The 26,544-nt window shown below is 42.9% G+C and overlaps 2 protein-coding genes across 5 annotated transcripts in view; one reads left to right on the top strand and one right to left on the bottom strand.

Annotated features, from left to right (window-relative positions):
- The window catches only part of LOC306929698 (limbin-like), a 23,019-nt gene extending 8,795 nt beyond the window's left edge, over positions 1-14,224 (bottom strand). The window contains exons 1-16 of one of the 3 annotated variants that reach the window (XM_079510324.1): positions 13,655-14,224; positions 12,344-12,401; positions 11,753-11,937; positions 11,408-11,464; positions 10,936-11,122; positions 10,738-10,838; positions 10,579-10,644; positions 10,316-10,450; positions 9,542-9,714; positions 8,934-9,258; positions 8,207-8,446; positions 7,786-7,961; positions 3,105-3,264; positions 2,723-2,899; positions 1,246-1,556; positions 321-513 (exon numbers count right to left, since the gene is read on the bottom strand). In XM_079510324.1, the coding sequence (XP_079366450.1) occupies positions 321-513; positions 1,246-1,556; positions 2,723-2,899; positions 3,105-3,264; positions 7,786-7,961; positions 8,207-8,446; positions 8,934-9,258; positions 9,542-9,714; positions 10,316-10,450; positions 10,579-10,644; positions 10,738-10,838; positions 10,936-11,122; positions 11,408-11,464; positions 11,753-11,937; positions 12,344-12,401; positions 13,655-13,897 (2,787 nt within the window). In that variant the 5' untranslated portion in view covers positions 13,898-14,224. The remainder of the gene's footprint in view (positions 1-320; positions 514-1,245; positions 1,557-2,722; positions 2,900-3,104; positions 3,265-7,785; positions 7,962-8,206; positions 8,447-8,933; positions 9,259-9,541; positions 9,715-10,315; positions 10,451-10,578; positions 10,645-10,737; positions 10,839-10,935; positions 11,123-11,407; positions 11,465-11,752; positions 11,938-12,343; positions 12,402-13,654) is intronic. The other 2 variants (XM_079510325.1, XM_079510326.1) reach the window with 2 other exon arrangements.
- evc (EvC ciliary complex subunit 1) lies at positions 13,670-26,544 on the top strand. Of its 2 annotated transcripts, XM_079510328.1 has the most exons (21): positions 13,670-13,792; positions 14,803-14,903; positions 15,030-15,143; positions 15,411-15,500; positions 17,088-17,311; positions 17,789-17,873; positions 17,997-18,095; positions 18,782-18,922; positions 19,094-19,255; positions 19,372-19,588; positions 21,007-21,152; positions 21,453-21,551; positions 21,648-21,860; positions 21,994-22,103; positions 22,965-23,175; positions 23,392-23,607; positions 23,754-23,889; positions 24,212-24,314; positions 24,735-24,861; positions 25,995-26,091; positions 26,299-26,544. In XM_079510328.1, the coding sequence occupies exons 2-21, from the start codon at positions 14,886-14,888 to the stop codon at positions 26,445-26,447; spliced, it is 2,757 nt and encodes a 918-aa protein (XP_079366454.1). In that variant the 5' UTR covers positions 13,670-13,792; positions 14,803-14,885; the 3' UTR covers positions 26,448-26,544. The 2 variants fall into 2 exon arrangements, with proteins under 2 accessions (XP_079366454.1, XP_079366453.1); XM_079510327.1 differs by lacking the exon at positions 13,670-13,792 and having other exon boundaries at positions 14,457-14,903.

The following is a 26,544-nucleotide window of genomic DNA, read 5'->3' as shown; positions in this document are numbered from 1 at the left end:
TTTAACATATACTCAGGCTTTTTTGATCACCCCAGTATTATGTCAATCATGAACAGAAACTTGCAAAATATGTGTTTATGAGACAGTGGTGACAAAAGTAGCTGTGACACAATATTACAGAGGTTGACTTAATTCATTTGAATACACTCACTCACCAGTTTATCAAGTTTGTCACTAGAGGGCATGGCTATAATTTCGCACTGTTGTGTTGTGAGCTTGTAGATCTTGTATAAGAGCTTGTATATATTAGGCTTTAAAATGTAATGAAAGTGATGGGCCCAAAAACGAATAGATACAAATAGAATTTAATAATTTAACACCTGTGTGTGTGTTTTTTCAGTTTTCTCATGCATGTCTTTCCTCCAGGCAGAGAGGGCGCTGTGGAGCTTGGCTCTGGAGACTGCGTGAGGCAGTACCAGGCAGCGGTCCATCACAGACAAACACTTCTGGAACTCCAGCTTCATCCTCAGCATGTCATCCTCTGACAGGGTCAGCTGGGAGGAACACAGACACCTGGGATGGACAGACAGACAGACAGAGACCGCCTCTCATCATACTGTATATAATTAACAACCATATAAAGAGGACAGACGTCACAGGTTCACTTTAGAAGTGAATTTAAATTTGAGTGTACAAATGGAACCAAATCAATTTGTTTTCTGTGTGTGTATGAGTGTGTACGAGTGTGCATGTGTATCTCTCTTTTGCATTTCGTGAGAACCGTCCAACCAATCGACAAACTCTGCCTGTGTATCGCAGAGCACCTGACGGTAATTAAAACAAAGTCCACCACTTATAAAATTGTTGCTGTCAACGCAGTCATCCCCGATTGAATGGTTGCATAACTAACAGGCGAACATTGACTAGTTTGCTTGTTTAGCTTAGTGATACTAGCCCTATATCTTGTGCCACCCCTTACCCCTTATCCCTAAACTTATTTGCCATTTTTTACTATTTTAAAACATTGTAAAATAGTACAAATAGCCGATCTACAAGTTAACAACGTGTCGATGTAGATTGGCTAGTTGAACTATTTTTTAAATGTTTTAAAATAGTAAAGAATGGCAAATAAGTTTATGGATAAGGGGTAAGGGGTGGCAAGATGGAGCCCCTAATGCTATTGAACTGACAATCAGCACAAGTGGAATGCCTCTGAGTCTTCTCCAATTGAATTACTTGGCCAAAACCGTTGAATACATAGTATGTATCATACAGAATATTTTGATATTGTCAAGCAGTGCGTACCTGAAGAACGCCCGGCCCTTGGCTCTAATCTCCTTCTGCTCCTGTAGCTCTCTCTCCATGGCCCCCTGCAAGGCCTCCCTGGTGCACCTGAGGGTGCGCACGGCTGCCTTGCCCTCCTGGTGGAGCCTCTCCTGGGCCTGGAGGAGAGCACTGGCCCCTTGCCCCTGGCCCTGTCCCGACCCTGACTCTGGCTCCGGCTGGAGGAGGGAGCGAGGAGTTCCAGGGGGGCAGAGGGTTAGCAGAACCTGGGTTGCAGAAGGCTGGATGGATTTGACCTCTGCCATGGCGGTCTGCAGCACACGCATAGTCACCTATATAGAACAGGGTGGAGTATGGAGATAGGGGATGATTTTTATTATTGTCTCCACCAGGCCGAAGGCATGGGGAGAGAGTATGTTTTGCACTCCGTCCGTGTGTCCGTCCGTCCGTCCTTCCTTCCGTCCGTCTGTGTACAGCTAATCTCCGGCACCGTTAACCCGGCCGATGCCAAACTTTGCACACACACTCCCTGGATGCCAACGATGAACCTCTGCCCCACATTTTCCAGAACGGCCAGTTATAGCGCCACCATGAGGCAGCTTTTCACATTTTTTACCTACAACTGCACCCATCTGCGTGAAACGTTGCATGCACACTCCCTAGAGGCCAAGGACAAACCTTTGACCTGCATTTTCCGCATCTGCCTTTTATAGCGCCACCAGGAGGCCGACTTTTGTAAAACACATTTTTTGATATTACTCCTCCAGATTCTGTCCAAAAATCTCACAAATCGTTACACAGTATCTCTATGGTCATGTGCTCAAGTCGGATCTGTCCGATATTTCCTATTCCATCCTAATTGGCTATAATTGGCTTTCACAGTTTGCAAGATTGCCCCGTTTTGAACAATAGCCTCAAATCATGAACGCAGCATGCAATTTACGTGAAATCTTTCACACTTTTTCTTACTAGGCTGAGGAATATATCCCACCCTTTTCACATTGGCCTGTTATAGCGCCACCAACAGGTTGATTTTTGCAAAACACATTTTTGGAACAAAATGCCTCAAATCATCCAATTGCCATCAAAGGCGTATGAAGAAATGGCAATCGGTACACATGATCTCTGTAGTCATGTGATCAAGACGAGTCTTTTGGATTTCTCAGATTTTACACTGATTGGCTAAGATTGCCTTCCAAAGTTTTCAGGAGTGGCCCGTTTTGTACAAAATGCTGCACATGTCCTGCTCATCCAGAATTCTATCCTCAGAGATGCTATGAGTGATCTGGCTCTGCATTTCCTCAACAAAATGAAGAAAATTGTTGCCAAAAAAAAGATCCTCCTAAACATTTTGCCAAACATCACACACACTCCTATCCTCCTGGTGGAGACCTGTGCCCGGAAGGGCACTTTTTCTAGTTTGAAAATGTGCTAGTGTGGTACATGTTGCCATGGGCTTTCACACGTTAGCAACAACAGAATGTTGAAAGTGTGTCACCTTGCGGATGTCTGCGGCTGCCTCTTCGTCCAAGTTGTTGATGAGCTCAGCAAGCTCCAGGCTCTGAGAGGTCAGCAGGTTCTGCCAGCAGTGCAGGTGCTGGGCTATGTCCACCGTCTCCTCCAGGCTCTTAGACAGGCCGGACAGATCCCTCTGCCTCTGCTTGTGACTCTGCAGCTGCCTCAGGGATGGAGGGGACGGACGGGTGATTGAAAAGAGGATCAGTTAAAGCTAGGCCTGTCACATTAATTACATAATCGCCTAATACCAATTATTTTAGATAATCCATGTTGACAAATGTCCCTACATTTTCAAACTTTTTTTTTTAAATGCAGAAATGGCCAACACATCACTTTGTGTATTTGAAATGTGGCATATTCACCATGTCAGAGATGAGTTCCCTCCTCTTCTTGACCAGCCCACAGTGCATGGCTCTCCTCTCCTGGTTCAGAGCATCCTCCAACCTCTGTCGCACCAGCACCAGGTCCTTCTGAGCCTTGTCCTGAAGCTGCTCAATCTGCTCTGCAGGCACACTGCCCCCTCTGGTGGACAAGAAGAGAACAACCTGGTGGGTTAATCATCCATTGTATTGTTTTGATAAAGATGAAAGATTTCTACTGTTTAGAACATTTCTTTATGACATTGTTCATCATGCAGACATTCACATGTCACCATTGTCTTGCAAGCAAATAATTAACTAGGTATTGGTCCACATTCTGTCAAACATCCTGGATGGATGGATAGATGGATAGATCAATCATCCCATTCTGATTTTTAAGCCTTTGTGAATCGTTGCTCAACATTAAAATAAATGAGAAGAATATTGATTATGTGAAATATTGTCCATTATATGGGATGAATGTATACTTCATGTATACTTTTTAAGCCTTCGTTGCTCAACATTAAAATAAATGAGAAGAATATTTAGTACAGTGGGAAGAGGGGGGTATCATGCACCCCCCGGAAATATACTTCTAATCAGTGTTTTCTTATTGGAAAAAATGTGCTGAAAATGATGAGCTATGATAAAAAGTTGTCAAAATGTCCCACCTACCTCAAAACCCCCTTTTTGGTATATGGCTCTGGCGAAATTGTGTAAAGGCAAATATTAATTCACTAAAATTACATAAATAGACATGGAAGTCTGAAATTTGTCATGGAGTATCCTGACACATAGGGGTAAGTAGAAGAATAGGATTTGGGGGGTTGCTACCATTATAGTTTTAAATATGACCTACATTATCCCCAGAAAAACAAAAAAAGATGCTGTCCGCTTGACTAATAATAACAAAGATGGTTATTTTCCAACACATTATGGTGAAAATCACTGCCTCACTTGTATATAGAAAACTTCCCATATCCCTAAGCTTCAATTTGATCCCAAGATAACCTTTCTATCTTGAAAAATACTCTTTCTGTAGCCAAAACTCTGAACTATACCTCAAATCGGTGAAAATTGTATATTCAGTCAGTCAGCTATACATTTGGAATAAATTAATGAATGACTGAGTTTGAACTGACTCCACATTATGGAATATTTCTTACTTGAATAAACTATGTTAAAAATTTGGAAAAGTGTCCGATCTACAATTTTTATGCAAATGAGTGCCTCCATTATCAAAATAATCGATTTTCACTATATCTCAGCCAATACTGCACTTAAATGAACAAATACGGTGTCTAGACCTATGTGTTGAGGGTCGAGGATCTCAGTGAAACTGAGATCTCAGTGCCGATGAAATCAATTCCTCTATCTCGTCGCCGGCTTCTTGTGCATGCTTTCCAGTGTCAAGGAGATCAAGCAGTGAGGTTGGTATAGGACTGCACCACAGGACACACTGGATTCAAAAACTATTTGGTTTTCAACAATCCCTGCCCTTCATCATAGGGTTTTGGTTTTTCCACCATAGCTTCATCAGCTCGCTTGTATAAGGCAACGGTGGCTCTTTTCAGAGCAGAGTAGCATGTAGGAAGGCGAGCCAGGTCAACTTTAGATTTAGAAATTAGTTTGTCATCTGCCCCACCACTCTTTCACTGAAGACTCACAATTTAAATAGTATATTCTGAGCCTAGCCAAGCTATATGACCCATAGGGCAGGAGCCTAACAAGTACACTCCCTGGCATGACTAGTATGTCGCAGGGACTTACCCCAATCCAACCCTTTGGTATTCCCCGGCTGGGGATCGAACCCCTGACTATCCAGTCTCAGGGCGGACGCTCTAACTACAAGGCCACTGAGCTGTTGATGATATCCAGAGCTTCTTACGGGTGTGTAACTTTAGAGTGTACAAAATGGAACCAAATGGACCTGTAAGTAAGCCTTGTGTAGCCATGAGGCCCATAGGGCAGAAGCCTATCTCCTGTTTCTGTAGTATGAGGTAGCTTGATGTACAAGTACACCCCCTGGACATGACACTAGTATGTAGCAGGGACATGTCCGACTTACCGACTGAGTCTTTGGTATGACCCGGCCAGGGGATCGAACCCCGACCTCCCAGTCTCAGGGCGAACGCTCTGACTACAAGGCCACTGAGCTGTTGACATCTTACTGGTGTGCAATTCTGAACGTACAAAATGGAACCAAATGGACCCGTAAGTGGTATGGGGGTCCTTGAAATGTGCCTTGTGCTACACTATCTCCGATTCAGAAACGGGTCTCATGGTCGCAGGCAACGTATTCTTCTCCAAAGTTGAACGTTGCCACCACTGTTGAAGCAGCCATACACTACACAGGTTTATCCTGATGTTCTGGGCATCTTTGTAAAGTTAGTGTTATTAACGTTTCAGCACTCTATTTGGTCTCTCTATCCATTCAATGTAGTAGAAGAGCCGACTGTTATGTCGTCTCCGTCCACAGGAAATATGTTGCCTGCGACCATGAGACCCGTTTCTTAATCGGTCTATATGGAACAGATCCTTAATTAGTATAGTTGCAGCAATTCATCTGTCTGCTGTATGGACAGAGTTGTGAGTCTTCAGTATGGTAAATGGTAAATGGTGCATTTATATAGCGCCTTTATCCAAGACGCTTTACATAGATTGTGCATTACATTCACCCATTCAAACACATTCATACACCGATGGCGGTGGAAACCATGCAAGGCACCAACCAGCACATCAGGAGCAATTAGGGGTTCAGTGTCTTGCTCAAGGACACTTCGACACTAACTCTGGGGGAGCCAGGGTTTGAAATGGCAACCTTGCGGTTACCATCCGGCCACTCTACCCCTGAGCCACTGCTGCCCCAGTGGACTTCACCCGTGCCAAGTTGCTGCAGACAATGGTGGGGGCAAATGAAAAACTCACTTCTTAAATCTAAAGTTGACCTGGCTCGTCTTCCTCCATGCTACTCTGCTCTGAAGAGAACCACTGTGTTGCCTTATACAAGCGAGCTGATGAAGCTATTGTGGAAAAACCAAAACCCTATGAAGGGCAGGGATGGTTGAAAATCGAAGGGTTTTTAAATCCAGTGTGGTCCTGCGGTCCAGTCCTACCAACCTTTGATCTCCTTGTCATTGGAGACCATGGACAAGAAGACGAAGAAGACTGATTAATGTGACTGCATTTTGTTCTTTATGGTGCAGGCTAGTGTATAGGGTGGTCACTGTTGCTTACATTTTTGCCTTTGAGTGTGTATATGATGGAATACTGTTACAGGATTGTGTGACCGTTTGTATTTTGTACTGCATAGTGCAGGCCATTCTAGTGTGTATACTGCCGCCTACTATTTGTGTGTGATGTTATGCTACAGTATATATATTCTAAATTATAAAGCTAGCATAAAAACACAACACCTGTCTAGATACCTTATTTGTAAAGTTATATGCAATATTGGTATCTCTTACTTGGTATAAATGTGACTTTATTGTAATGGCAGCACTGATTTTTACACCAGCATGCCACGGGCACATGTGGTCACTTTAAGAATAGTTTCACTGAGATCCTTGACCCTCAAAACATACAAACATACAAGTATAGACACCTTATTTGTTCATTTAAGTGCAATATTGGCTGAGATATAGTAAACATCGATTGTTTTGATAATGGTGACACTCATTTGCATAAAAATGGTAGATTGGACACTTTGCCAACTTTTTAACATAGCTTATTCAAGTAAGAAATATTCCATAATGTGGAGTCGGTTCAAACTCCGTTATTCATTCATTCATTCCAAATGTATAGCTGATACTGACTGAATATACAATTTTCACCGATTTGAGGTATACCGGTAGTTCAGAGTTTTGGCTACAGAAAGAGTCATTTTCAAGATAAAAAGGTTATCTTGGGCTCAAAATGAAGCTTAGAGATATGGGAAGTTTTCTATATACAAGTGAGGCAGTGATCTTCACCATAATGTGTTGGAAAATAACCATCTTTGTTGTTATTAGTCAAGCGGACAGCATCTTTTTTTGTTTTTCTGGGGATAATGTAGGTCATATTTAAAACTATAATGGTAGCAACCCCCCAAATCCTATTCTTCTACTTACCCCTATGTGTCAGGATACTCCATGACAAATTTCAGACTTCCATGTCTATTTATGTAATTTTAGTGAATTAATATTTGCCTTTACACAATTTCGCCAGAGCCATATACCAAAAAGGGGGTTTTGAGGTAGGTGGGACATTTTGACAACTTTTTATCATAGCTCATCATTTTCAGCACATTTTTTCCAATAAGAAAACACTGATTAGAAGTATATTTCCGGGGGGTGCATGATACCCCCCTCTTCCCACTAGACTAATTGATTATGTGAAATATTGTCCGTTTGATGATTGTGCTTTATTAACAGAGTTAAATAGTAAACATCATATAATAACAAGAACACCTATAAGTATTTTTTTTGTTTTCTTTTCAGGAAGGATCTTTTATATGAAAAGTCAAGAAATGGTCTCAAATGGGATAAACTCAATCTGGGGTAAGCTCAACCAAGCCTAAACGCTTACTGAAGATATCTGACCTAACTGTATCCATAACTTAGCATTGATCTACAAAGCATACATGTCAACCTAGTATAGACGTAAATGTTGCCTGTTATTGTGATAAAAAAAAACAGGCTCTGACCTTTTGATGTGGTTAAACCAGTTGTCCAGATTAGTGGAGGTGTTGGAGAAGGTGTCCGAAATCAGGCCTTTGAGACTCTGGAGGCTGTGGACCAAAAACTTTCTCTGGGCATGGCGTTCTGCCAGCATGCAACGCTGATTGGCTAGGACCACATCTAGTACCTCTTCCAGTTGATCCTGGGCAAATGAGAGAAAATTCTTAAAGGTCACCACCTTGCACTCAAAACTGGTGCATTGACCAAAAAATACTGGATATTAAAAGGACCAAATCTGCTCTCTGTCTTGAGAGCTCACTTTGAAATGCTCTGGGAAAACTAGTTTTTCCACAGAGTTTTCATCACAATCCTTGTCACAAATTACAATAGAGCAATAGGATTCAGGTTAAAATCAGTAAGGTGGTGCAATCAACTTGTCATACTCACTTGGCAGCTGAAGTATTCATGCTGAAGGCTCTTGGTGGTGCTCTTGTCCAACTCGCCCATCCTGGTGGCCTCCTCCAGCTCTTCAGAGAAGATCTTGTGGAGCTCCACCCGGCGCCACTCTACAATCTGCCTCTGGACCTTGGCGGAGGCCTGTTCATGTCGGACCAGCAGGGCCCGCTGGAGCTGGCTCTGGGTTAGTTTGTGTAGCCTTTCCAACAGGACACTGCACTGGAGAAGCTCCTGTTAAATTAGAATAGATCATTTTCTATTGTTGACATGACACAATTTTATTGTTGTTGTTTGGAGATGTGTGAAAGCCTTCTCCACATCCAAGTTCAGGACAATGTTGTAGTTCTTTGCATACTGAAAAAGTTTATAGATTGGTAGGAACAATGCAAACTTGCAGACTTTAGACAGGATAATGCCCGCATGCTGATTATTATCATTATTATAATGTTGAACTCAATATTATTCCACTTGAAAGAGAATAGAGAATGTGTAAATGTACAGTATGGCAGGGAATTAATGTCTATAATTCCATTAGCCAGAATTCAGAAGAAAGCCCATGGGATCACCAAAATCAGTAGAGGTGCACAGCATTGTTTGGGCCCAAAGTGGTGGTCCCCACCCAGCTGTTGACATCGCCATCCCTAAAACATTGCTAAAAAGTAATAGAGTAGTAGAGAGAGGGAACAAGCATTGAACAACGCTAGTCCCTTGTCCATACCTGTTGGTCTGCATGCTGACACAGCAATTCAGCTCTGGCCTTCTCCGCTGCTTCCCTGTGGTGTTCAACCTCCATTTCTTCCCGCGTCTCCAGGTTACACTGGCCGGCCAGAGCGGCCATGCGGGCCCCCCGCTCCTCTTTCAGACGGCCCTCCATGCCCAGCAGTTGGCCATGAAGCACACTGAGTAGCCTCTGTTGAGCCTGGGCACTGGTCTTGCCCTGGGAGCGGAGACTTCCCAGCAGGGCAGCCATCACGTCTTTGTAGATCTGAACCCGGGTAGCCTCCAGGTTGGTGGTAGCTCGCAGCAAGCTTGACATCTCAAGACTAACAGGGACAGAGGAAAAAGAAATATAGGTGAAAAGGAGGTGTTTTTTGGTTCAAAATATCAAATTTGTATGATCATAAGATACACAAAGATACATTACATTTATTTTTTATGTATAGCAGCATTCAAAATAATGTATAATGATGTTTTATAACTAACTTATCATGCTTTATTGAATTATGCCTATTAGTATTAAGCCATTTATATTTTACACAAAATATTCATTAAAAGGCAACAGAGAGGGATGAAAAACAAGAGAAGTAACCTAAGTATCCTAAGAACCTGAAGCTAACTGCATTGTGCTGATCTACTAACTTCTCCAGAGCCTGAGACATGTTTTGAGGGTCCTCCAGAACCATGATGTCCACCATCTTGTCTTCAAATGCTGCTTCGTCCTTGGCTGTCTCACTCAGGTTGGAGTCTGCATACTCGGGGTCAGAGTCTCCCCTCCTCTTCTGAGGGAAACCAATAAAAAAAGACTTTTTCCCCCTTTTTTTTAACGATTTTGCAACTCATTTTTTCACCCAGTGTCAATTATCTGATGTAATCCTGGGTGCTACACTTCCTCTGCCAACCTGGGGGGGCAGCGGACTGACCTCATGCTTCCTTCTATGCATGGTCCAAGCTGCTTATTTTCACCTGAGAGGGGAGAGTTTCCCCAGCCGGACGTAGCGTGTGGAAGGAACACGTTATTCCGACCAGTTCCTTTGCCCTCCATCAGGCGCCCCGGCTGGCCAGGGGGAGGTAGTTTAGAGACCAGGATTACTGCATGTTTTTGTGACACAGGGAGAACATGCAAACTCCACACAGAAAAGCCCTTTTGCCAACCCCGCCTCGGGTATGGGCACTGATGACACGGAGGAGAGTGCACGCCCCCAGCGCCCACAGCGGGAATCGAACCCAGGACCTTCTAGCTGTGAGGCGACAGCACTACCGACTGTGCCACCGTGCCCCCAAAAAGTTTGATTGCTTTATAAATGTATTATCAACAAGTATTTTATAAGGTAGTAATGACAAGAATCATTTTATGACATTTAATGAAAATTTGTCTCTTACCCTTTGTTGTAGAAGGTTCAGTCTAGTTCTGACACATAAAATGTTCATGGCCAAATATCCCAGAGAGAGCAGTGTCAAGGTCACAAAGAACCCGCTAACAAATCCAGCAAAATGGACCCCGTGGTTAGGATAAATCTAGAAGTAAAAGTGATAAATATCATTTAAACTTTACAACAAAAGCTACTACTGCTGCATATTCTGTGGATCGTTCCATTAAAGGGACTGTGTAAATGTACTGTATATGCTAAGTGCTCACCACTTACCCTGTCAGTAGAATTCACCCTCAAGGTTAGATTAGCCATTAGAGGACCGAACATGCTGACATCATTCTGAGGGGGCAAGAAAATACATCTCCACAATTAGTCAGGGTCTTATTAGAAGAGAGAATTCCAATAATGTTGAACTATGGCAGCTGACAGTACCTGAGAGGCATTAGAGAAGGTGAGAAATGCTGGAAGGTCTAATATTTCATTCTTATTGGTCCTGATATGAGCTGTATAATTCACAACATGTTGGGACCCAGCTAAAAAGACAAAAGGCCAACAGATGGTTACTTATTGAAAACCCAACATGGGCACAGTAAGTGCAAATAAAACATACAAATAAAAACATCTTCCTACCGGGCAGAAAATCGATGGCAAAGGTCTGGTACCCTGTTTCCACCACCTTGCCTTCAGTCTTTACAGGTACTATGCCAGAGATAGAGTCACGGATGGCCACCTGTGTGAGGTTGGTGCCCCCCACTGGTCCAATGTTGTGAACCCGCAGGAAGAAAGTTAGTTGAGGGGGATCAGTACCAAACTTCACCTGGTACCATGGAAATTGAAACGTAAAAAGCACTTCAGGACAGAATCAGAAACACTTTATGAGTATGACAAAGTATGATTTTCATGTCTACAATGGACAATTGGATATATTATTTCAACATATATTACATAGAATATAGACAGACTACTGACAAAGCTCAACGCTTAACCTTGACAAAATACTGTAAAATGTACGATGATCGTTTGTCCATTCCCATTTATACAAGAGAATAGAAATACAATACACATACTAAGGCAGAAATACAAACAATCATACTTGATGTACCTGTGCACACTTGTAGAATTTGACTCCAAATGCTGATGGGTTTGTTACACTCTGAACCTACAGAACAATTCAAATGTGAGACATTGTAATACATAAAACATTCCTTACAAACAACAAATCTAATGTCATCTAATTTAAAAAGGCATGTAGCAATTCTGTTAAAGGCAGCAAGTCACATCCTTTATCCCTCTCTCTTTGGCAAAAATAGCGTTCTACAAGATGTTCACCCAAGAATAGAGACAGTTGCAGCCCTAGTATTTTCAGTGCACTTGAGAGCACAAGTTATGACAACTGACAACTTGACAAGTATCTAAACTAAAGGTACCAGGAAACAGAGAAGCATACCTGAGGCAGAGTACGGCCAGGGTTGTACCTGGTGAGAGTGCTTCTCCGTCTTCGGTGTATGATGTCTGATAACACGTAAGTAAAGGAGCTGTAAATGGAGTGGCCCCATGGGCCGCCAGGAGCTGTTGACAAGATGGCTCTCTCCTCATTGGAGAACATCATGGGCCCACACATTCCCTTTACTCCTGTGAAGTTACATTATATTATTGTTGGAGCAGTCTGAAGTTATATGATGGAGCTAAGTTATGTGATTTGTTGCCATTCTCACCCTCCATCAGGGTGAGAATGGCAACAAATGACAGTAGCAGCAGCTCTGCAGTTCTTCTGGCAACTTTAACGCACCCACACGGCGCACGCACGCACGCGCACACACACACACACACACACACACACACACACACACACACACACACACACACACACACACAGTTAAGAGATATTATTCTCCTTCTGCTTAATCTGCTTAAATTGTCTACTAGCATATGATTAGCAAATCATTGCACATTATTTACCTCAGTCAATTTTACATGTGATTGTCTAACAGACAAGCTGACCAATAATAGACTGTGTTTTAAGAAAAGGTAAACAAACCATCCATCCTCTGGAAACTCAGCTCAGATGATTTCGTACAAAGGGCAACAGAAAAACCCTGTGAAAATGGACACATGCTGCATTATTTCAGGATATTATGTTGTGTTGATGTAAAGCAGTAGCCTACATGAACGCGACAGAGAGGCTCTAGAGAGGCTCTATTAGTAATCTCAGCAAGGCAAATGGCTTCTTGGTTAGAGTGGGTGACAATGTTATCACACGTAAAGATGAAATTACCTACCTAGGTTCCATCCTGGAGGCTAATCTTTCCGGTGATAAAATGGCCACCAACGTAATCAAAAAAGTCAACCATAGAACAAGATTCCTCTACAGGATCTCCTCACTGGTCAACAAAAACACCTTGAAGACCTTAACAGGAGCCCTTGTACAGGGTTTCTTTGACTATGCATGCACCTCCTGGTACCACAGCACCTCAAAGGCCCTTAAAACCAGACTCCAGACTTCCCAAAACAAACTGGTCAGGCTCCTACTTGATCTAGCCCCCCGAACCCACCTCACCCCTGCCCACTTCGACAGGCTGGAATGGCTTAGGGTCGACGACAGAGTACAGCATCTTGCAATGGGTCTGGTCCACAAGATTCGATACACCACCAAGATACCCATGTACCTGTCTAGATACTTCCTTAATGTTAACGAAGTCCACACCCACAACACCAGAGGGAGTGCAACGAACCATGTACAACCCAGATTCGGCACAAACAAGGGACTAAATTCTTTTCGCTCCTATGCCACCAAAATGTGGAACGCCCTACCAACTGTCATTAAGACATGCGAATCCCTTGACTCCTTCAAAACCGCTCTCAAAGGGCACCTACGGATGGCTGCAATTCGAAACTGGCCCCCGTAAAATCTGAATCCCCCCCCCCCGCCCCCCCCTTTTTTCCCCTCACTGTATATATTTCTTTTCCCTTTTTACCTCCTTTTTGATGAATTCTTTTGTGATGAATTCCTGTTCTGTCTATAGAAGTGTCTATTTGTACGTCTCTAAATGTTTTGATGATTTGAACATGGTGGACCCTGTTGGAAACAAGTGTAATGCTTAATTGGGTCGTCCACTCACAGTTAACAGCCTTTGTATTGAGTTTGTGCTTGAAATGTACTGTAATTCTGCAAACTGTTAATAAATTCTTCAATCAATCAATCAAAAAGCTGTAGTAGACATGCACAGCCAGGCACAGGGTCAGGGACACTTCTCCCTGGACAAACAGTAACCCAGTTATTATACCCTAGCAGCATATTATACACAATGTAGGCTCTATTTATAGCATGTCTGACTTGTCTCTCACTCACCTCGCATCTTTCCCAGATACCGTTTGAGGCAGACGTGTAGCCGGTGGACACATCCTGAGAACTCGGGTGACAAGGGAGATGCTCAGCCTTCTGATCCTTGTCCTCCAAAATAGCGGAACGCCGTACCATCAACTCCGAGTAGGTTACATTGTTGCAACGGTGGGGACACAAAGAAGGACGAAATAAATGTCCCAATTCCAGATGAAACAAAAAAGAACATACTGTGATCACCTCCTGCAGCATTCGATTGGAGTTAACGAGAGCCGCACGCTAACTTAGTGGCTCCATTGTTCCACGCCGATGATGAAAACATTGGAATAACTTGTCCTTGATGTGGCATCGTAACACAAGGGCTTTTTTCTGGTTATGTTGTTATCACATCTAAAAGTATCTGACCTTTGCTGTTAACGAACAATACCACTACATACTAAATCCACTGGTAATGGAAAAAACTTTTGCAGACATTTAATTGCTAAACTTTTAGAGGAACGAGCTCCTCCTCCAAAATGTGCGTAACTGGGATTTGGACCATTTGGTAGACTAAACTGAAGTCCCTATCCGCTTTGGAGGTTGCTGGTCCGGTCTGGGCGGATATGGAAACGGTGCGTGCATATTTGTATTTTCAATTACCGGATACAGTAGGCGAGTACTACACCGGATTTGAGCTCTGGTCAGTAAATAGAAACCAGGCTTTCCGCTATGGATAGCGGAAAGCCTGGTGACGCGAGTCTTCCATTGGCTACTGCAATCTTCATGGAATCTGTTGTTGATTCCGCAAAAAGTTACTTTAGTTTAACCTTTTTCATCGTTTGATATAGGCTAATGGAAATGCATTGACTTCAGTTCATAATGTGCATGAGAAAACATCCACCGATACATTGGCAGCAAACGTATCTTCTTCATCTTCACCTTTGACTGCTTTTTCAGATCTTCCAGTGTTTTCGTAGACTACAATTTGGATGTTTTTTTTTTGAGATTCGCAAAACGATAACAATGCAAATAGGCTATGTTGCATTTATTTCCACGCCGCCCGCTGCTTGACGGAGTTGTTCGATCATGACAAGAGATCATGACAGAGCAGGAGTGGACAACGGAATGCACCACGGATGTATTGGTCAGTTTTACAGAATCTCTGCGTATATTCACAGGACTTCTTACAGTGGCTACTGTATGTGGAGTGCTATCGGGGATCTTGGCTGCTAGTCTTCTGTATGTGTTCTGCCTGAAGCCTATGCTGTTAACCAGACAAGTAAGTTCAAACCATACCCATTCACAAATAACTACTGGTAATGGTAACCACCCCCTTGTACATATTTGTGTACTATGAAAAGCACACCGTGGTCAAAATAAATATGGATTTGTATTGTTGCAATAGGGTTACAATGCGAGGAGATTGTTCGAACCAGAAGATGGAGAAGTCGACAACAACCAAAGTGACTGTGTCAGCAACAGCAAAAAGGAGGTTCAGAGTGGCACCATTAATGTTAAAGTAAGTAGACCTATTATTCTTTCCAGTGTCACAAGGAATAGTTTGGCCTAATCAAAGTGGTAATGTAGATGTAGCCTATCTAATGTAGCTTGAAATAACAGTGTATCCAGCCTATTCCATTGTAACAACTATACATTTTTTAACACACACCAGTTGATATAGTACATTAACATGTACATCATTGCATACATTGATTAGGTCTTAGGGGTCTCGATGAAGCCTATAGTTAATGTGTCACAATCTTTATTCTGTTTATTAATTTTCCAGGACAATAAGAAGCAACTGCCCGTGAGCAGTGATGTGGCTGCTTTTGCATCGAGAGCAAGGGTGGTTTACCCCATCAACCAGAAATACAGAGTAAGAAGACTGAACCCACTATAGATTCATACAACTGAACCCCCAATAGATCCACATGAAGGAACCCACTATAGATCGATATTAGTGATACCACAGGCGGTGGTGGCTCAGGGGTAGAGTGGCCGGATGGTAACCGCAAGGTTGCTAGTTCAAACCCGGGCTCCCCGGAGTTAGTGTCGAAGTGTCCTTGAGCAAGACACTGAACCCCTAATTGCTCCTGATGTTGCTGCTGTTCCTGCTTGCTCCTGCTGCTTGGTGCCTTGCATGGTTTCCACCGCCATCGGTGTATGAATGTGTGCAATCTATATAAATGCACCATTTACCATACAACAGACACTATCCATACTCTCTCTACGTCGTCCTCAGACGAGCCCTCCATCGGCGTCTCCAGTCATCTGGCCAGCTCATTTGTGCTTTCTGCACCAGCATCTTTCTTTAGTATGTCCACGTAGGTAGGTGTGGGACGTCCTCTCGATCGATGCCTGTGTGTTGGTTCCCACAGTACAAGCTTTTTGGCCGGGAGTTCTTAGTGTCGGTGGCAGTGGCCAGCTAGTCTCATCCTCCTTAAGCCCAACACACACCGTCTGTGAACGCCGCGCGTCAAAACAGCCACCTCCGTTATTTTCAATGAACCTATCCCACACCGGCGGCGTCAGACGCGCGCTGGCGCGCGTTCACACCTCGCCTGACGCTCCGATACGCCGCTGTTCTATTTTCCAGGCGTTGCCGTGCGGCCTCCATCCGGGAATCCGTGGGCGTGGCTGGCCAGCCGCGCGGTAGCGTGCCGCGTCCTGTGGGTGTTGCTGTGCGGCTATGACGCGCGGCAATACTGTGCCGCGTCGCTGCGCACCCGCTTCACAGACAGTGTGTGTTGGGCTTTACTGCTATCTTCTCTGTTACACTTGGTAATGCCCCGTACAGACGCTTATTAGTGATGTGCTCGTCCCTGTTGATGTTAAGTACCACACGTAACATTCTGGTGTTGCACCCGTCCAGGGATTTCTGTAGGGCTTGTGTTAGTGTCCAGCATTCACAGCCATAGATACACCTGAACCCAGTGACCACTAAAGATCATGCAGTGTCAGACTATATGATTGACAACAGATACTAGTCTCTATGTAACTAGAAGCTTGCGCACCTGCAGTTGTTGTTGTTTCTCCGTGAATATTTTGTGTCCGAGTGAGACACACACACACACACACACACACACACACACACACAAAGTGTACATTTTGAACAAAGGCAAACAACACTGACCGTGTTTTTTTCAGTGCTCACCGCAATCGGTCCATCGCATCACGGAAAAATTTACTGCGAACAGTCACAATGCTATGCGCGGTTGAAAACACAGAGGTAAAGTCAGTTCAGGTAAGTATCACAGCCACAAAGCACAGGCGTAAACAGCACTTCCGCATACTCCACAGTCCGCATACATCACAGTCTATTACTTGGCCACCCGAACTGCGCACAAAGTTGTGCACGCACAAAGTGTGCTCTTCTCAATTGCAATAATAGATGGTCTCTTTTCCACCAACGTTTCCAGTCAAAGTTTACAAATGTGATGACCTGCCTTGTCCCTTGTTCTAGCCTCTAGCAGATGGAGCATCTAACCCCTCCCTACATGAGCAAGCCAAGCTGCCATCTATGCCCAATGATGAGTCCTGCTCTTCTTCAACCGGGGAGTCTCTGAGCCAGGAGCAAGACAATGATGACAGCAGTCAGTTTATCTCCTCCTCACTGCTCCCCAAGAGCCTACAGAACCAGAGCTTCACCAGGGTCTCCCACTACCCACACACGCTGACACAAATTGGGTATTCTTTATTGTTGTTATTATTATTATTTAGTTAATTATCTGAGAGTATATTGTCACTGGGATATTAGATGAACAGTGGCCATTTTGAAAAATGGCTGCCACGCCCACCAAGATGAGAATTTGGGATGGCCCAATATCCAGTTTTGTTCCCAATATATGATCTATCAACACTTCTTTCATAAAATTGACGATAGGTTTGTTAGCTATGCCGCCTCACAAAGATAAAGAAACCAAACCTATAATAACTAGTTGAGCTGCCAACTAGCTGCCAAAATTATTGTATTGAGTGTGTCTGCAGCTCAATTATTCACACCTTTAGGTTGCCTTATTGCAATCAGCAATTAAATTACAGTTAGACATACCGGTAACTGATATTTAAAATCACAGTCTTAAAAAAAGTCATTAAGATCAGACTTCAGAATACAGTCAAATCATTCCAAGAATGATTTAGCATTTTCTTGTCTTGTTTCTCCAGGTTTGAAGGTAGGATCAGCTTGTACTGTTTGGCCCTTCAGGATATTCAACAGCATTGCTCTCAGCTCCAAGAAGAAAAATGTCAGGTGAGACTATGCAATTTACTTTTTACATAATCATAACAGATATCAAGTCAATTAAATTATGTACAATTAATCTAAATTCATAGAGTTTCATGTTTGGGGTCTCTTTTTGTCTTTCTGTTGCAGATCTTCCTCCAAATTATGAAGATAATATTTAGTCATCGTTTTCCCAAAGACAAAAAATATGCAGAATTCTCCACAAATGTTCTTCAAATGCAGGAAAAGGCAAATAGATTACTTTATTTTATCTATTATTTGAATTTCATGACCTGTCTAGTCATTGGCTTTATTACACACAACAGTATGGTACACATACATGTACAATGAATACTACACACCTTTTTCATACACTATCTAATGGCTGAAAATGTATTTAAAAAAACATACACACTGCACTCTGTTACACTTGCTCCCACTATGTTTATTGCTACATCATGGATGATTTTATTATTGTTGATGCTGATATTCTATTTGTCCTGCATGGTGCACCTGAATAACAGGGTGGCTGTGCATGTCAGGACAGTTTGGTAGGTAGATGTTTGGGTTGTGTACTAGTTATGATATATCTAGTACATGATATATCATCTCATGATATATCTAGTCCAATAGGTCGCATGTATTGAGATGCAGCATCTCATTTTCAAGAGGGACCCATAAACAACTAAATCCAAAAAAACATACAGTACACAAAACATACAGTACACAGATACAAACAGATTCGATGATTGATCAAATAAAAAATCCCCAAATATTCTCCTCATTGATGGTAAACAGCCGCCAGTCACTCTTTTAGCACAGAAATGCACACAAATTAGATACAACCAAGATATAGCATCACAAAACCCAAACATTGTGCTTTCCGTTTAAGCTATTTAATTTCAATGAATTCTCATCGTGTGTTATCATTCCAGGAACTGGATGAATTGAAGAAAAAGGTGTCAACAGCCCAGAATAGTAGTGATGGAAATGAGGACCAGGAGGCAGATGCTCCTTGCACCTTGGAGGAGATTGAGAGAGCACAGAAAGATCTTCTAGAGCAGAGCCTTCAAATGGTACCAAACATGAGAAACATTTTCATTAAAGAAATCCAAAATTAAACAATGTCTTATAGGGCAGGGACTTTCAAGGTTTTTCATTTCACACAGACCAAAACATTGTTAGAAACATTGTTTCACAGACCAAAACATTCCATAACAAAGTTTGATGTACATGTGTTTTCACAGACCAAAGGATTCAGCAGGCAGGTGGAGGCCCTGTGCCAACATCTCCTGGACAGGACCAGTGTTGTGCCTACAGATGAGGCCCAGGAGATCATTCATTCTCTCACACATACTCTTCTATTGATGGAAAAACACTTGAGTGACACACAAGAAGCAGACTTAAAAGTGAATGTGGGAAATACCATTCAGATCACAGCGGCATGTGGTGGCCTCGTTTATTGCATTATTTTAGATTCCATTGTACACTTGTTTCAATTAAGTCTGTTTTTCCCTCCTCTCAGAGGACCCAGCAGAGATTACTGTGGTGGGAGCAGTTGATGGGACTGCTTCAATCCCAGCCTGCCTTACTAAAACAGGAAGTGTCTCTGAGGCAGGCCCTGGTAGCCAGGACCTTGGAGCAGCTGACAAGTGACGATCACCTGACCTTTGTCTTCATGGAGAAGACTCTATCAGAACTGCAGGCTGCTCTGACTGGGGCCGTTCAGCAGTGCAATGAGGGTAACAAAGAGAACAGAACTTGGATGTAAATGTAACGCCTAGAACAGTGGTTCTCAAATGTTTCAAGTAACTTCAAGGACCCCATAACTCTGAAAGTGTACAACTGGAAGCAAATGTAGCCACAACGGTCCATTTGGTTCCGTATACACTCTCAGAGTTAGACCTGTAAAGGTCCATTTGGAACCTCCTCAAGGAACCCTGAGGGTCCCTGAACCCCACTTTGAGAACCACTGGACTAGAACACTCCCACCTTCTGTGGCAGCGTCTCAAGTGAGAAGTATATAGCCTAGTTCTCAAACTTAAATGAGCTGCTTTCTGAAAATAGACCGTTTTCTAGGAACCCTCTTTTGTTCCCTAAATAAGGTCAAGTTTGCACTGAACACCATGCCTGTACTGACATTTAAACTTAAGTCATTACCTTTAGTTCGTTTTGGCTTGTTAAGGGTTTGTAACAAATTATAAGACAATGCTGTTTCCAAAAGATGATTGTAAATAATAATAATAATAAGTTAACAATATAATATTGGTGCAAATTGTTTAAAAATTCCAAATTATGATATATTGTGAGGTGTGTTGGTCCATTATTCTACTCTTGCATCGCAATGTCTTGTGACACCTGCGCTCAAGGCTTTAGATTAGGGGTGTGTGTGCATGTGCATGGGTAAGTGTTAAACGTGGTGTACGGGTGTTGTGAAGTGTAAAACAAACCCAAACCAATAATAACCAAAAGTGGCCGTGTAAAACCCAAACCGCACCAATGATTCGCCATGCAACTCCTTCCAACATGCGACTACTTGCAACCATTATCCCCAATGGCAGTTGTTAGGAGTTGCATTGGTGTGGTTGACCTTAAAACTGTTGCAACTGGTGTGGTATGGGCTTAAGAGAGAGGTACCACAGAGTAGAAACAGGGCAATAATAACATGGCGCCGTATTGAATTCATATAATATGTAATAGTCACACAGTCATACGTCATTAATATTTAAAACAAAAGCTTATTATGAGTAAGAGCGGCCTTGTGAACGAGGCCATAATCAGTTATGTCCTAGTGTGGTGACAGTCTGCGCACACCAGGCAAGACAAGGCGGGAAGACTGGGGGTGGGGTCGTCAAAATTCAAACTACTGTGTAACTTCTTACTGGCTGGCTTTATGTCTGATTACAAATAAGATGCAGAACTTATATTACTTATCATGGGTCCAAAGCAAGTCATTGAATTTCATTTTAAGTGAGTGATGCAAGACTATGAACTAGATCTAGTGTAGAAGGAAGCCATAATTAATCTGATTACAGCTGGGGTGTATATGACTCATGCGTCATGCATGAAATAACCCTAACCTGAATTCAGCTCCAGCAATTGTGTTAATTGGTGTATAAAACCTAGTTACCAACTATAAATTTGCTCTATTTTGTCTTAGAGTGCATAAGAAAGGCAAAGGAGTTGGTGAGTGACAAGTGCAGGAAGACAGAGTCAAAGAGGAGGAAGCTTCAGAGGAGCCAAGTGAAGGAAAAGAGTTGTGTCTTGGGTTCAACAACCGATAATAACCCACAACACTTCCTCAAGGTAAATACCTCTCCCTCTATCTCACAGCATTGAACAGGGTTTATTAGTGCATTTTTGGTCCTTTTCAGGTCTGTGATTTTAGCCCCCTGCCACAAATTCAGTTTAGAAAAAGGTTGAAAGTGTGTCAATCACATAATCACCACACCCTGGGTTCGAAAACAGAGTCAAAGAGTGGAATGGGCAACCTGTGTTGCCCATTCCCTCAGTTTTCTGTCTCTCTACTATTCAATCTAAAGAGTATCCAATACATTAATTGTAATGGTGCAATTAACATACGACTGAACTGAACCTGTCCTCTAGGTCTACCAAGAGCTGATGTTGAAACATCAGCAGCAGAGCAATGACCTGGAGCTCCAACAGGATGACAGAGTGGCTGAAGCTCTCTGTGACCTATGGAGGGTATGATGACCTTTAATGGTGTGGTATGCATGTGTTTGCATTGTGTGTGCTTGCCTGTCTAGCGTTATTCTTATGGTATCACTTATGTGTCCCCAGAAGCTCCACTCGTCCTGGTCAAAGAAACTTGGGGAGCTAGGCAAGGAGGTGTTCCTCAACGCTCTCCCAGCCCAGTCAGAGCTGCCTGTGGAGCGCTGTGAGAAGCTGTGGTTGGATCTAGAGGAGGAGCTGCTTTCACAGCTCCAGCAGTCAGAGTCCACAACCAGTCGGCAACTGGAAGACATGAGGGTTCACCTGGATCAAGATGGACAGGTAGACTGATTGTATTTTCAAAGTCCAGCTATCTCATTTCTAAACTTTTTTATGAAAATAGTTTGCTTTCATGTTATGTAGTTTACATCATATCAAAATTAATAAGGAAAACTCCCATGTATGATGATGATAGGTATGGTGTGAGGAGACAGCTCTGGTGCTGTCTTGCCTTAGACATCTGGGGGAACAACAAATGAAGATCCTCCAAGCCATGGTAGTCAGGCAGAGCTACTCACTCAACAGGTGAGTTTGGGAGGCCTCTTTTATCACATGGTGCTAGTTCTAACATCTAAGTCTAACTGAGTGTTAGATTGATGCATTTTTTGATGGCTAGATTCGTCTAGTCTGGAATGACTGGGACTGACTGCCTATTTCTTTTGTAATATAATTTGTACACAAGTTGAATGTGTACCAGTAACAGTTATACCACATAGTTTACTCTAATCTGATTTTTACATGGAACTTTGCAAGACTATCCGATTGACAGCCCTAACAAACCCAAACCTAAACCTAACCTCACAGGAAGCCACAGGTTTGTTTTAACCTGCCATGGTTAGTTGTAAGTTGTAACCTGCCACGCAAGTCGGGAGCCACGGGTTAGTTTTAACCCGCCACAGTTTCGTTTTAACCCGCCACAGTTTAGTTTTATCCCGCCACGGGTTAGTTTTAACCTGACGCACATGTCGGGAGCCACGGGTGAGTTTTAACCCGGCCGCGGGTTAGTTGTAACTGGCAGCACAAGTAGGGAGCGACGTTGTTGTCGGACTAATGCCTGTCTAACCAACGTCTGCACCCCTGTTTACATGGCTGTGGAAGTTTTAAATTATTACATTTTCTTTGGCTAGATGTGTTAATAATAATATCGTGGCAAAAAATTACCTTGTCAAAAAAAAAATAGATTTCAACAATTTTGCTTGATGAAGTCTCGTCGCTGATACGTTTACATTGACTGGATATAAGGTATAGAAATTGTGTTGACGTATGAGCAAATTGTACAAATAAGTGTCCCATGCCATGGTGTGTAAAGCCTCTTACATTTTTCAGACTTTTTGTTACAAGGCATTATAGGTTGACAGTAATAGCCTACTGTAATGTGTTTTCCAGCCAAGTGGGGATGCTGATAGAGAAGAAACATGAACACATGGTCGTGGCAGTGCAAAGACACTTTGTGACCAGGCACTTCTGTCTGCAAGTACTGAAGGAGATGAGGCTTTCCAAGCTGAAGATGCTCTCACGGGCCGATTTCAGAGCCTTGCTGCTAGAGGATCACAGTAAAAGCCAGACTCCCAGTTCAAGTCCAAAAGCTCAGAACAAGGTGGGTAAAAATTTGCACATTTACTAAATAACAGGCCTTTCAACTGAACACTCATTTACTTTGTGATTGTGAGTTATGTACTAGACATAACTGACAATCAGACACGAAAAGAGGATGGATGTTAGTTTTCTAATGAAGTCAGTAAAGTCACTGTTATTTTTTATACCGCAAAAGCGTGGTAGACTATACTGTAACGTTTCCTCGTGCCGACAACAGGACAGCAGTGCTAGTCTAGCAGAGAGACACCTGGGCCCAGAGAGCCAATTGGTGGACCACAGCTTCCAGCAGGAGTTTCTGTCTGAATTGGAAACCGGGGTAGAGCTATTACAGAGTCATGCCCAGTTGCTGTTAGGCCACACCCTCAGCTATGCCATCTGGCAGTTGATGGACGCTAAGTCACAGACCGTCCCACAAAAAGACCAAGGCTGGAAGGTAGGAGTCCAGTTGCCAGCATGCCATGATATTCCTGCTTGATAATGATCTTCCTCGCCTCCCTTCAAATAAATGAACATCCAATGATTGCTTGTATTTTAGAAAACAAGTTACTATTTTTTTCCTCTGCATACTCCTCACTGTAGCGTCACCTGACAGAGGTAGCCTCTGAGAGTGTGTATGTGACCAAAGGTTCCCTCTGTGCAACAGTCCAAAGCTACTACTCCAATATACAGGACGCTACCAGAAAACTACAACAGGATCAATCAAATATAAGCAGAGGTGAGAGGATAACTGAGCTCAAATTAAAGTCTATGCATGCACATCCATATGCGCAAACTTCTGGTATTTAAGCCCTTAGACACACAACACAACACAAGATAAAAGTAGTTTATGGAATAAATATAGCTTAGAAGCATATCCTTTTTATTTTGCATTTGAATGTCAAATGTAACCACTATATCTAATGCTGTATTCAGTGTATTGTGTTATTTTTGCCAAATGTTGGGCAATAGGCATAAATATAAAATTTGGAGCAGACAGAATTCCAAACATTCTTTCAAATGGTACTGTATGTTTGTCCTATATGTGTGACATTATCCAGAGGAGATTGAGAGACAGGAGAGCAACAATCAGCTCAACAAAGCCCTGCTCAGAGAACTGGCTAACTGGGGCAGAAAGCCCACGTCCACTGAGTTTCAGCAGAGGTACAACAAAACTGTATTGCCAGAAATCCGTACACATGATCGCTGTCGGGCAGAAACCTTGTATGTACAAAAAGACAACTTTTTGTCAAAAGGAAAAAAAGAACCAGTGTTGTAATGGGGATCCAATATACCGTAGTTATTACTTAGTCACAAGCTCTTGTTAATACTTTTCATTGGTTCAATATGTCTCAGACCCACACACAGACTTAACCATTTTACTAGCAGATTACAAGCTCACAACGAGCATTATGAGCTTGTAGATCTTCTATTCTTGCTACTTTTGTGTGACACTGTAGTCTGATGAAGTAGTAGCGCATTACTTTACACGGAAAGAAAAACATAAAAAGTTGAAAAATGGAGATAAAATGTTTCACTCCATCAGCAACGATATGTTAACTGAGCAGACTTTTTTTTCTGAAGGGTTGAAGTCCACAAACGGAGGGTGTTGGAGCAGTATGAGATGGAACAGGAAGTGATGTGTGAGATGCTGAGGCGAAAAAAGGTCACCCAGGATCAAGCCATGAACAAAGTTAAAGAACAGTTAGTGGTAAGTAAGTACTGTGTGTGTGTGTGTGTGTGTGTGTGTGTGTGTGTGTGTGTGTGTGTGTGTGTGTGTGTGTGTGTGTGTGTGTGTGTGTGTGTGTGTGTGTGTGTGTGTGTGTGTGTGTGTGTGTGTGTGTGTGCGTGCGTGCATGTGTGCGCGCGCGCGTAGCCCCAAGAGTCCGCTAGCATCATATTATGTAGATTTCATCACCAGCTCACGTCCATGGCATGTCACGGCAGTAAGCGGTTGTCCAGAACTGCCCATCCAACGGATATGCCCATGTATGGGCATGCCAATATACCGGTATGGGCGATTTGGGCATATCACGGATCTCCATATACAGTATGGGCGTAAAAGGGACAAATCTCTAGCCTGGATTCCAGCCTGAATCGCTGTGTTCCGTGAATCTACAAAGTGACAAAACAGATTCACAGAACACAGTGATTCAGGCTGGAACAAATCTCCATATATGGGCACAAAAGCAGGGACACAGACAGTTGGGTACATCCTGGTACTCTGACAAAGTCCCTGACACTAGGGCTCCATTTTCGTCACCGCTAAACCCCTTATCCCTAAACTTCTTTGCATTTTTTTACTATTTTGAAAAACATTTTTGAATAGTTCAACTAGCCAATCTACATTGACACGTTGTGAGCTTGTAGACTGGCCATTTTAACTATTCAAAAATGTTTTGCAAAATAGTAAAAAGAGGCAAAGAAGTTTAGGGATAAGGGGTTTAGCGGTGACGAAAATGGAGCCCAAAGACCCAGACTAGACATGTCAGATTGGCAGTGTGATGTAGGTGGTGTGTGTTGCTAGACAGCAGTTTTATTAAATTAGAGATGATTTCGTATTATATTAAAATAAACAGATCAGTTTGATTAACTGTTGCACCCAATTGTAGTATAATAAGAACCACGCCGTGTCCTCTTGTCTGCTGACCCTCGCTGCTACACGGATGCGGCAAGTAGAATCAGGCCTTAACTCTTACCTGTACCTCACCTCTCCTTACTCTTACCTGTTGCTACTATATGAAATTCACCCCAGGGATCAATAAACATTTATCTTATCAATATAATATGAAGTAGATCCATAGTAATGCCCAGATTTTGCCTCTGTGTTGTTGTATCCATCAGGAAGCAGAAGGAGCCTTTATGGCTGAGTTGGCTGCCTTGGCCAGAGTACCTCTCCACTGTCCAGACCCAGAACCCACCAGTCAGGAGGACAACACCGGTAAAATAAGCAGCAGTTATGTGCTGATGCACAGATTTATATACAGTACAGCTGTCATGGACTTTCCAACCTTTGTTGAACATCCTGTTTGTAACCATAACCATTGCCCTGGGAAATGACAAAATGGTCAAACATCTTCCAGCAACAACAGCAAGTTGAAACCATCTGTATGCTCACCTCAGTTTCTTTTGTGCAATGATTCCACAGGTGATGAGAGTCCTAATGTATTGAACCTGCTGGCCCTGAATCCAGCACTGGACCCAGCCCTGAATCCATCACTGACTCCAACGATTGTAACTCCAGCTGTAAAACCAATGCAGAAGAGAAAAAGAGAGCGGGAATCTCAGCTTAAATGAAGTGTTTAAGCTGTTTGTGTGTGTGTGTGTGTGTGTGTGTGTGTGTGTGTGTGTGTGTGTGTGTGTGTGTGTGTGTGTGTGTGTGTGTGTGTGTGTG

Source organism: Electrona antarctica, assembly GCF_951216825.1.
Source record: "Electrona antarctica genome assembly, chromosome: 9".
In the NCBI taxonomy this organism is placed as follows: Eukaryota; Metazoa; Chordata; class Actinopteri; order Myctophiformes; family Myctophidae; genus Electrona; species Electrona antarctica.
Note: the sequence above shows the minus strand (reverse complement) of the source record. Positions and strands in the feature narration are given on the sequence as shown.

Bases quoted from the DNA above. Each gene is read 5' to 3' on its own strand.
- evc (XM_079510327.1), top strand. From the start codon at position 14,724: ATGACAGAGCAGGAGTGGACAACGGAATGCACCACGGATGTATTGGTC. The intron at 19,589-21,006 runs GTAACAAAGAGA...ATTTTGTCTTAG, and splicing joins CGTTCAGCAGTGCAATGAGG to AGTGCATAAGAAAGGCAAAG. The intron at 21,153-21,452 runs GTAAATACCTCT...CCTGTCCTCTAG, and splicing joins ACCCACAACACTTCCTCAAG to GTCTACCAAGAGCTGATGTT.